This window comes from Rattus rattus, chromosome 2 (genome assembly GCF_011064425.1).
Source record: "Rattus rattus isolate New Zealand chromosome 2, Rrattus_CSIRO_v1, whole genome shotgun sequence".
Taxonomy (NCBI): domain Eukaryota; kingdom Metazoa; phylum Chordata; class Mammalia; order Rodentia; family Muridae; genus Rattus; species Rattus rattus.
The window spans coordinates 1,808,780-1,819,474 of record NC_046155.1 but is presented as its reverse complement, the minus strand read 5'-3'; the positions used below and the strand labels follow the sequence as shown (position 1 = coordinate 1,819,474).

Sequence of the window (10,695 nt, the reverse complement as noted above, 5' to 3'; positions counted from 1 at the left end):
CGTGTGTGTGTGTGTGTGTGCGTGTGTGTGTGTGCATGTGTGCGTGTGAGTGTGTGTGTGCATGTGTGCGTGTGTGTGTGTGAGTGTGTGTGTGTGTGTGTGTGTGTGTGTGTGTGTGTGTGTGCGTGTGTGTGTGTGTGCGTGTGTGTGTGTGTGTGTGTGTGTGTGTGTGTGTGCGTGTGTGTGTGTGTGTGTGTGTGTGTGTGTGTGTGTGTGTCTCAGGTTCAACCCAGGGCCTCGTACATGTGAACAGAGCTGAGCTACTCCTGAGAGAAACAGGGAGGGAAAACACTCAAAACACATAAATCTTATAAGAATGAAAGTGTGTGTGTGTGTGTGTGTGTGTACTCTAAAATTAAATATCTGTCTATGAGAAAGTGTGTGATACTTATCTTTCTGAGGTCAGCTTACTTTGTTTAGCATGATGATCTTCTAGTTCTAACCATTTACTTGCAAATGGCACCATTTTATTGTCCTTTACACCTTAAAACTGCACCGTGTACATGTGTGTGCCACACTGTCTCTGTCCACTCCTCTGTTGCTCTTTTTCATTCTTTTGGCCACTGATGCTGTTCCTGACCTTTCTATGCATCCATCCATTGGTCATTCATTAGCATGTGTTCCATCTACCCTGCGCCATGCTCTCTAACCTTTAAACATGTAAGGGACGTAAGTGGTCAAGCAGTCACAGATCCTCAGCTGTACAGACAACCCGTTAGCTGCTTATGATAGGTCAGCAACAAGAGCAAGGGCAAGGGACTTGTCCAGGGCCCAACTTCTGTCCGAGGTCAAGGGCCAGTGCCCCTTCAGGCCTTCAGAACAGGCCTGAGAGGACTGCGACACCAGGTGGGTCCCGGGGAAGCATCTCCACTTCAGAGAGGGGCCCAGTCAAGTCACACGGAGCGGTAGCTGCACAGTTCGCGCCCTCATCCTTGGTTTTCATGAATCTTCCCCACCTCCTATTACAGATCAAGGGTCTTGTGCATGTGCAAGGGCTGTGCAGAGGCGAGGGCTGCGTGGGGAGCGAATACAATTCTCCATGAGATGCCTTGTGGAGAAAGGACTCACTCAGAAGAGGAGGTTTCAGCCCCAGCTTGAAGGAGGCCCAAGACAGTATATCCAGAAGGAGGAAGCGGCATTAGGGCCTGGAGGCTGAGAGCCCTTTTCAGTGGAGCAGGAAGCAGGACATGAGGTCAGAGGAGAAGGGCGGTACAGTGAGGACTCAGCGTAGAAGAGACTCGGCCTCTTCCTTTTTAATTATTAAAGAAAGGAAATGTGCTTGTTGCAGTTTAGAGACAGTTTAGAAATCTAAATCTAAGGCCTGGCATCTGCTAAGGGCCTTCTTGCCCCATCGTCCTGAGGTGGAGAGGCAGGAGAGCAGGATTTTGATGTAGTGTAGCGGGGGCCACTGTACGGTCAGAAGCCCCATTGTTTTCCCCTGGGCAAGAGGAGGCTGCGACTCTGATTCATGGCTGTAAACAACTCTGGAGAGAGTAGACAAACAGGCTTCAGGGCCTGGTGAGTCACTTCTGGGGCCAGGGCCTCTCTTTCTCGGGTTATTCTCATCCTGACTAGGCTTAGGTGGCTGCTGCAGGCCACTGTAGCCTGGGACTGCCACCTCGTGGCCACGTTCTGACTTCACATAGCCACAGCTTGTCAGGGTGGGTGGGAATGAATGGGAATTTGCTATGAACCGGCTGGTCAAGCAGGCCTTCATCCTTGCACACTAAGGCAGCTGTGGAGAGGCTCACTAAACTAGGACTCGCTTGCCATCCTCTGTGACCCAGCATGGCTGTCACTGTCTAGGCACGGAACTCAGCCTAGCTGCGGCTGTCAACCTGCCCCTAGAGATTCCGTACTTCTCAGGCCTCTTCCAGTCTCAGGCTCACAGACGTTGGCTCACTCTCGCTAATGGTTGCCTGAGGTCTGGGCACTGGGCCACCAGTCACCCTCCAGCCAGGGTTAAACATTAGTGGGAGGTTATCGAGTTTGGAAAGGGGGTGGGGAATCGCACTTGCAACAGTCTCCCGCGGGCCTGCTTGGAGTACCAGTTTCCACCGGAGCCCATAAAATGCCTGTGGAAGAGTTTGTGGCTGGCTGGATCTCTGGTGAGACATTTTTCTTCTTTCTGTCATATCATCCCTAAGGGTGGATCACTTTCCTGGGAGGATGGGTTGTTGAGAGGAGTTTTTCTCTCTGGAGCACCCAGCAGCCAGCTGTCCCCAGAGCCTTCTAGGAATGACCAAGGAGGCAGAGGAGAAAGAAGCAAGGAGGAATGCTTCTGTATCCGGAGGCCATGCTGTCAGAAAGTGGTAGGGATCTGACAGCCAAAGCACAGCCTCAGCCAAGCCCTTCTCCCAGACCAGTGTGAGGGGCCTGGAACACGTTCACCTTTGACCTCTCCGGCTGTCCTTATTTTACCTTTGGAAATCTGCCCTGCCTGGCAGTGGGTGCACTCCTGGGCCTTGAGAAAGGACACTATGAACCTGCCCCTGGTGGTGCACCCCAAACCCCAGAAACAGCATCTTCTGCAGAGAATAAGACTGCTAGTGGGTGGCTTTCTCCCCTGGGTCTGGTAGGACGCTAAGAAGGGCTCTCCGCTCTGTTCTGATAATTGTGACAAGGTAGAAGGCAGGAGGGACAGGCCAGCAGGGCCTGTTCTCATTCAAGGCCACAGAATTCTTCAAGGAAGGCAGAAGGACAGGCTGACACAATTTGGAATAGTAGCCACTTCTTCTAGAGCAGTTATTCTCCACCTTCTTAATGCTGTGACCCTTTAATATAGTTCCTTCTGTTATGGTGAATCCCAACCATAACATCATTTTGTTGTTACTTTATAACTAGGTTTGCGACTATTATGAATTATAACATATATATCTGATATACAGGCTATCTGATATGCAACCCCCTTGGGGTCACCACCCACATGTTGAGAAACACTGGCCTAGAGCTTCATCTTCCGTAGTCAAAGCTGGGGATAGTGTTACACCTGGCTCTTTCCCATTGTCTGTGTGGCCTCAAGTGAGGCCATGGGTCTCCTTCCTTTGTCCCAGGACCTTAGTGACCCAGTCCCAGGTGTGGTACAGTGGGGTAGGCAGCTGAAATATTTGTGGAGCCCCAAGAATGTAGATGGTGGGTGTCTGAGTACACACAGGCTTCCTGCTCCAGCCTGCACCCTTCTTTCCTCTAGCAGAGACTTGCTTCCTAGACTTTGGCACACAGGCCTCACTCATACCACCTTCTTGCCACTGCAGGAGCCGTGGGCCTGGTCCTGGGGCACCCGTTTGACACTGTAAAGGTGAGTGTAGCAAAGACACCAGAGGAGTAGATGGTCTGGCTAGATCCTGGGTGAGAGCCTGGGCCTGGCTGACCATCGGCTCACTGGCGTGCCTGCCAGCGTCTGCTGTGTGGGTGACCTGGCTGCAACTGTGGGAGCAGCCCTGGCTTGCCCATCTGCCTCACATGCCCAGCACTTTCCATCCAGGTGCGGTTACAGACCCAAAACACGTACCAGGGCATTGTGGACTGCGTGGTCAAGACTTATCGCCATGAGTCAGTAGGTAGCCCACTTCTTTGGGGTGAGAGTCATCTGGGGCAGGTGGTGCCTATTTCCTTTTGCTTGCTGCTTGCAAACAACTTCTAAGTCTTCACCCTTGAGGCTATCTAGTAGTCATTTAGCACCTCAAAAGTGGAGCCGAAGTCCTCACAGCCTCCTCCACCTGCTGTCTGTCTGGGACAGGGCTTGGGTAGAAGTGCTGTACAGCTCAGAGGCCTGGCCAGAGCTGGAAGTGGGACACAGAAACCCACCATGACTAATGGTGCTACCATGTTGTTCTGCAGGTCCTGGGCTTCTTCAAAGGAATGAGCTTCCCCATTGCCAGTGTAGCCCTGGTCAACTCTGTCCTGTTCGGAGTGTACAGCAACACTTTGCTGGCACTTACAGCCACCTCCCATCAGGAGCGACGGGCTCAGCCACCCAGCTACACAAACATCTTCATAGCAGGTTGTACTGGGGGGCTCCTGCAGGTGAGAGGGTCGTGCACGGGCACACATGTAGGTGGCACAGTGACAGATCTGAGTTGTCCACCCCTAGGGATTCCCAGCCGTGTAGAAGGTCATCCTAAGAGATGCTAGTAGACGTTGCTCCCATTGGTCTAGCCATGCTGTGCCTTGCCAGGCTGGAGGTGGAAGGTCATAGAGACCAGGGGTTGGGATGAGGAGCAAAAAGCAGAAAGTTGGGGGTCCGTGTGAAGAAGGTGCCAGGCAGAAGCAGCTAATGCCTGCTCTCAGGTTTGTCTACCTTCAAAGGGCTCTACCAGTCCCAGAGTTGTGGGAAGACTATACAGCATGGTGACCTTTGACCCTGAGGAGCTGTCATACTCAGTAGGGTTGAGTTTTGTCCTGAAGCGATCCTAAGTGGTCCTAGAGATCATCCTACCTGTTCTACCAGGCCTTTGCCTGCAGCACCGAGTAACCATAATCAATCTCCGAGCCTCCCACAGGTCACAGATGTCATGGCCAGCCAATCCCTGCGTGAGTCGTTCCCATCATTTATGTCGGTCTTTGTTCTCAGCACTGTAGTGACCAGGTTTCTGTGGGGTGTGGTGAAGACTAGGAGAGCTTCTAGGTCCCAGAAGGAACCCGAGCTAAAGGGAGTGTCTGAGCTGAACAGAACAAAGGGGCAAGTGCCAGCTCAGCTCTACACCCCAGATGGGCTCCTAGGTGACCCTCTAATGGGTACCTGCCCTGATGCCACTGATACTTCATGGGGCAGAGAGCAAGCTCAGAGGACAAAGTCAGGGTGTGCATAGCAGTGGTTAATGATTACAGAGGCCTCGGAGACAAGTGCTCGCTTCTCTTCCCTTCTCTTCCTCCTCTCCCACCTCCTAGGTTTTTTTATTTACTTATTTTTTCATTTTATGTGTGTGAGCACTTTGCCTACATATATACACTTATGTACGCCAAGTGCCTGCAGAGGCCTGAGGGTGTTGTATCTCCTGGAACAAAAGTTACTACAGACGGTTGTGAGCTGCCATGTGGGTGCTGGGAACTGAACTCCAGTCCTCTGCAAGAGCAGCGTGTGTTCTTAACCACTGCACTGTCTCGCCAACCCCCTTCCCTTTAGTGTTTTCAAAACAGGATCTTGCTATGTAGCCCTGGTTGGCCTGTAATTTACCATGTAGATCAGGCTAACCTAAATTTATGACAAAACCCTCTTGCCTTTTCCACAAATTCTGGGATTATAGCTCTACGCCACCCGACCAAGCTCTGTGCTCCTTATTAGATACACACGTCTTAAACTCAGAGGCCTGTAACCCCCAACACAGAAAGAGGCTTAAGAACCTCGGCAAAGTAGCCTGACGTAGGCCCAGCCAGGCTCTACTTCTCAGTGACCTCCTCATTTCTCTGAAAAGCAGAACCAGGAACTATTAGGGCCACAAATGGTGCCTGGGTTCAGGAACCTGCTACAGCCAGGGTGTCCTGGGACATCCGTCAACAGGGTTTCGGAGCCAATTGTTTCAATGAGGAAGTGAGAGGAAGGGGCAGGAGCCGAAGGCTTTTGTTGGCACGGAACTTTTGCTTGGGCCTTGGTTGAAGCTGCCTTGGTTAGGGGTTAAGTAACCTTTAGGCTCCATGGTTCCCAAACCACAAGATGCCCCTGCTTCAGCCCTGGAGCTCCAGATCAGGAACCCATCTCTGAATGTCTCAGCTTAGCCCTGCTGGCAGGCTCTAGAAGAAACATCAGCCCCATCTTACGAAGGGGCTTCATCCTCTGCTGCAGCAGAAGCACGCGATGTGGCCTGCACCTGCTCAAACCTGGCACCAGTCAGCCTCCAGCCCCTCCACTACCAACCAGGCCTAGAGCTGAACAAGAGTTCACATGCTTCTAGCCACCCTAAGTGCTGGGACACAGCATGTGAGAGTGCAAGCAGGTTTCATTCATTAAAAAAGGATTTATCTTAATTCTACACTTGATGTTAGCCAAAAGGCCAAGAAGTGATTTCTCTTCATTCTAAAATTAAATTTAAATTCTGCCTCTGAAAGCCAGAAGAGGGTGTACGATACCCCACAACTGGAGTTGCAGACAGTTGTGAGCTGTCCCAGATGAGTACTGGTATCCTTTGGACAGCACTACGAACTCTAATCCACTGAGTCATCTCTCCAGCTCTGGTTGGCTTTTGTTTTCCTTTCGTAGTGAATGTTTTTAAATTAATTATTATTTTATGCAAATGGATGTTTTGCCTGCATGCATGCCTGTGCCTACAGGAGCCAGAAGAGGGTGTTGGATCCCCTGCAACTGGAGATGCAGATGGCTATTCAGGGCCACCATGTGGATGCTGGGAATTGAGTCCGGGTCCTCTGGAGGTGTAGCCAGTGTTCTTAACTGCTGAGCCCCCATCTCTCCAGCCCCAGTCACTGGGTTACTGAGACAGTTTCAGTCTGCTGTAGCCCACACTGGCCTGGAGCTCACTATGTAGCCTTGACTGGCCTTGAACTCTTTGTAGTTCTTTTTTTTGCAGCCTTAGGTTACAGACATGAGCCCAGCACAACCAGCCAGAACACCAGCTACAGGCAGGAGCCCAACACACCCAGCCAGAATCTCATTTGAGCTTCAGTAGTTTCTCTTGCTTTGTCTGGGTCTCACTCTTAGCACTGGCTGGCCTGGAATTGCTCTGTAGACCAAGCTGGCCTGGAATTCACAGAGATCTGCCTGCCTTTGCCTTCCTAGTGCTGAGATTAAAGGCACACCCTGGACGCCTAGCTGCTTGACTTGGTTACATCCCTGACTCAAATCTCACTGGTGTGGTGACCTCCTCTTTCCCACATCCTCTCAGCTCAGTCCAGGCTCACCCCAGATCTGTATCCTGGCTGTCGAAGGGCTCTGTGCCTACCAAATCCCACCTGTTACCACCATCTTGCCCCATAAGCCTTTTTGGTCAGAGGCAAGGAGGGCTGACCTGGGGCTTCAAAGAGGTGTGATGCAGAAGGGAGAGAGCATTCGTTTTTGTTCTGATGATGTTGGGTCTGTTCTGCAGCTTCAGCTCCTTACTGTTTCCTGCTGCTGAAACTTTACTGAGCCCCAGACACTGCAAACATGTGGTCCTCCCTGGAATCAGGGAGCCCAGGAGCCAGGCCCACATGTCCTTGAACGCCTGTGCCTGCTATCTCAGGAGGAGGGGCCAGTGCTGAGCCTATCAGGCCTGATAATAAGGGAGGCATCGTGTTCTCAATTGCACCCAGACGGTTGGCCAAACCCAACTCCCATGTGGGAGGCTAGGAGTTGAAGTCAGGACCCTCTCTGTCCTGTTATGATTAAAAGCAGACATTTTCCAAGCCTAAGCCCCACCCAGTCCTCCCCATGTCTTTCTCCACAGGCCTACTGCCTGGCTCCTTTTGACCTCATCAAAGTCCGTCTACAAAACCAAACAGAGCCAAGGATGCAGATAGGGAGCTCTACACCCCGGTACCGGGGACCTGTGCACTGTGCAGCCTCCATCTTGAAAGAAGAAGGACCTCAGGGACTGTTCAGAGGATCCTGGGCCCTGGTGTTGAGAGACACTCCTACGTTGGGAATGTACTTTGTCACCTATGAAGGGCTATGTCGCCAGTACACACCAGAAGGCCAGAATCCCAGTAAGTGGGGTGGGGTGGGGTGGGGTGGGGGTACAGCCGAGGCTATAGAGGGTACTGAAGACTGGGATCGGAAGATGCCCTGTTCCAGTCTGACTCAACCTTGGCTCCCTCTATCCCAGGTTCAGCCACAGTTCTGGTGGCAGGGGGCTTTGCAGGCATAGCCTCCTGGATCACAGCCACCCCTTTTGACGTGATCAAGTCCCGGATGCAGATGGATGGGCTGAAGGGGAGAAAGTATGGAGGGATGCTGGACTGTATGGCAAGCAGCTTCCGGCAGGAGGGGATAGGAGTCTTTTTCAAGGGCATGACACTCAATAGTGCCCGTGCCTTTCCTGTCAATGCTGCCACCTTCCTCAGCTATGAATACCTACTGCGCTTGTGGAGATGAGCCTGGCCCAGTGACACTGGCAGCTCTACAGCAGAATTATGGCTGACAGCAGCTTGGAAAACCAAGCTAAAGCACCCAGCTTTTAGGTGCAAAAGCAAGAGGCGCCTTGTTAAGGAGCCAATGTGCAAGAAACCAAAGAACCTGGCCCTGTACAGACTCCAAGACACACACACCCTCCAGCCCACCTCACCAGGCCACTTCCGTCCAGGAAGCAGGGGCACAAAGTACATGAAAATCATCCAGGCCACCATGCCATAACTGTCCCTGTGAAGGAGCTCTCAGAGAGCAGCCACTGTCCTGGCTTTACCTAGCCCTGGAGTTCAAAACACTCCCTGGATAGGAGAATGGCTTTTGTCTTCTTCATGTCCAGAAACCTTTAGGGAAACCCAGGTCCAGGCTCCTGGCTGTCCTGCCCGACTGGGTGGCCTTCTCTTGGTTACTTCCTGGTGTGGTCCCTCATGTCCCAGGAGTTCGGTGGGTGGTGTTATTGTCCTCCAGTGGCCCACTCTCCTCAAGATCCAGGCAGAGTTCTTTATCTGGGGGTCCTTCCAGCCCCATCTGTGCTGACTGTGGGGTACCCAAGCACCCCAGCCCTCCTGCCTACCTCAGTCAAACCTCTGTGAACAGTACTTCGTGGTTAGTTTTTTGCTCCTCTGAGTTGTTAGTCTGTGAGAGTCTTATGGTCAAGGTCATACTTCTGTCTCTTGAACAGATACATGCAATAAAGTTTCATTTGATGCAGTACTGATGGTCCCTTTCTGTCTCTGCTCCCACCACACACATGGCTGTGAGCCTTCCAACCTCCATGTCTGTGCCCTGGCCCCTCTCCAGGTTGTCTGTCCCTCACTCACATCTTTCCTTGTATTTGTCTGATTATCCATCCCAATTGCTGAATTAGATTTTAAAACTGCCTGAGGGGCTGGAGAGATAGCCAAGTGATTAAGGTCACTGCTTCCAGAGGAACCAGTTTCAAATCCCAACATTCAAAGGGCAGCTCGCTCATCTGTAACTCTGGGGGATCCAGTGCCCTCTCTGGCTTCTGTGGAAACTGCATGCACTTGGAGGCAAAATTCCCATACACACAAAACAATAAATAAAACATTTTGAAGGAGGGTTCAAGACAGCATTTCTCTGTGTAGCCCTGGCTGTCCTGGAACTCACTCTGTAGACCAGGTTGACCTTGCTAGGCTGATCTGGTAGTCTATGCCTCTTGAGTACTGGGGTTAAAGGCATTAGCCCAGCATAAAAATATTAAAAACCAGGGGTTGGGGATTTAGCTCAGTGGTAGAGCGCTTGCCTAGCAAGCGCAAGGCCCTAGGTTCGGTCCCCAGTTCCAAAAAAAAAGAAAAGAAAAAAAATATTAAAAACCAGAATGATACCCAACAACAACAAACTAACTGAGAGCTGGGCACTGGTGGCACAGACCTTTAATCCAGCACTCAGGAGACATATATCTAAGTCAGCAGGCAAATATCTAAGTTCAAGGTCAGCCTGGTCTACAGAGTGAGTTACAGGACAACCAGGGCTACACAGAGTAACTCTGTCTCGAAAGAAAAACCATAACTAGCTAGCTAGCTAGACTGTACTCTTTAACAGCCTCTAGTTTCTCTGAACTCCTTTCCCCAGCAGGGGATGCCTGTAGACATTTGCTTTTGATAAATGTTTTAACCTACTTCTGCTGAGCACATCTGGGTCTCTCCCACAAGGATTTGCTCTTGCTCTTCTCCCTGAGTTTGTACCTCCCCACCTTTCAGTTCTTGGCTCCTCCTTTGTAACATCTTTCTGTTTCCTCCAGCTATGCCAATGGTTCCGAAGCAACTGGAGGGTTTGTTCAAACAGTTTGCTGAGCCAAACCTCGAGGTTGCCAAGTCAGTAGGCTTTTGGAGGGTAAGAGGATGCATACTTCCCTAAGTTCCCAGCCAGGTGTGGGCCACATACTGAGAACCAATTGACACATTTTTTTCATGTCACTCCTCTTCCTTGGTTTGTCATTACATGCTCACCTCTGAGTGTCTTTTCTGTGTGATTCTATTTGTCTCTCTAAACCATGAACTCTGCCTTTTAATTTTTTTTTTTTCTGGATCTGGGGACCGAACCCAGGGCCTTGCACTTGCTAGGCAAGCGCTCTACCACTGAGCTAAATCCCCAACCCCGCCTTTTAATCTTTTAAAGTGCCTTTTAGCACTTGGGAGGCTAGCCTGGCCTACAGAGCAAGTACCAGAACTGCCAAGGCTATGCAGAGAAACCCTGTCTCAAAAAACCAAACTAAACCAAACTAAAAAGACAAAAACAAACAAACAGGGCTGGAGAGATGGCTCAGCGGTTAAGAGCACCCGACTGCTCTTCCAGAGGTCCTGAGTTCAATTCCCAGCAACCACATGGTGGCTCACAACCATCTGTAAAGAGATCTGATGCCCTCTTCTGGTGTATCTGAAGACAGCTACAGTGTACTTATATATAATAAATGAATAAATCTCTAAAAAACAAAACAAAAAACAAGCAAACAAACAAACAAACCCCAAACCATGAACTCCATGGTTCACTCCTAATTCCTTATCATCAAAGCTAGAGTTGCACAGAGGGTTGTCTAAGAAATCGTTCTGAGAGTCTAGGGATGCAGCTCAGTTGGTAGAGTGCTTGTCATGCAAAAATCTCTGGACTGATCTCCTGTA

General features: G+C 50.8%; 1 protein-coding gene and 1 pseudogene across 1 annotated transcript; one reads left to right on the top strand and one right to left on the bottom strand.

The window, feature by feature from the left end:
- The first annotated feature begins 1,227 nt into the window (after positions 1–1,227).
- Slc25a45 (solute carrier family 25 member 45) lies at positions 1,228–8,767 on the top strand. The gene is made up of 6 exons (XM_032891110.1): positions 1,228–2,108; positions 3,255–3,298; positions 3,485–3,556; positions 3,841–4,026; positions 7,377–7,635; positions 7,755–8,767. The coding sequence occupies exons 1-6, from the start codon at positions 2,072–2,074 to the stop codon at positions 8,021–8,023; spliced, it is 867 nt and encodes a 288-aa protein (XP_032747001.1). The 5' UTR covers positions 1,228–2,071; the 3' UTR covers positions 8,024–8,767.
- On the bottom strand, positions 5,873–6,002 carry LOC116895107 (annotated as a pseudogene).
- Positions 8,768–10,695: the final 1,928 nt, after the last annotated feature.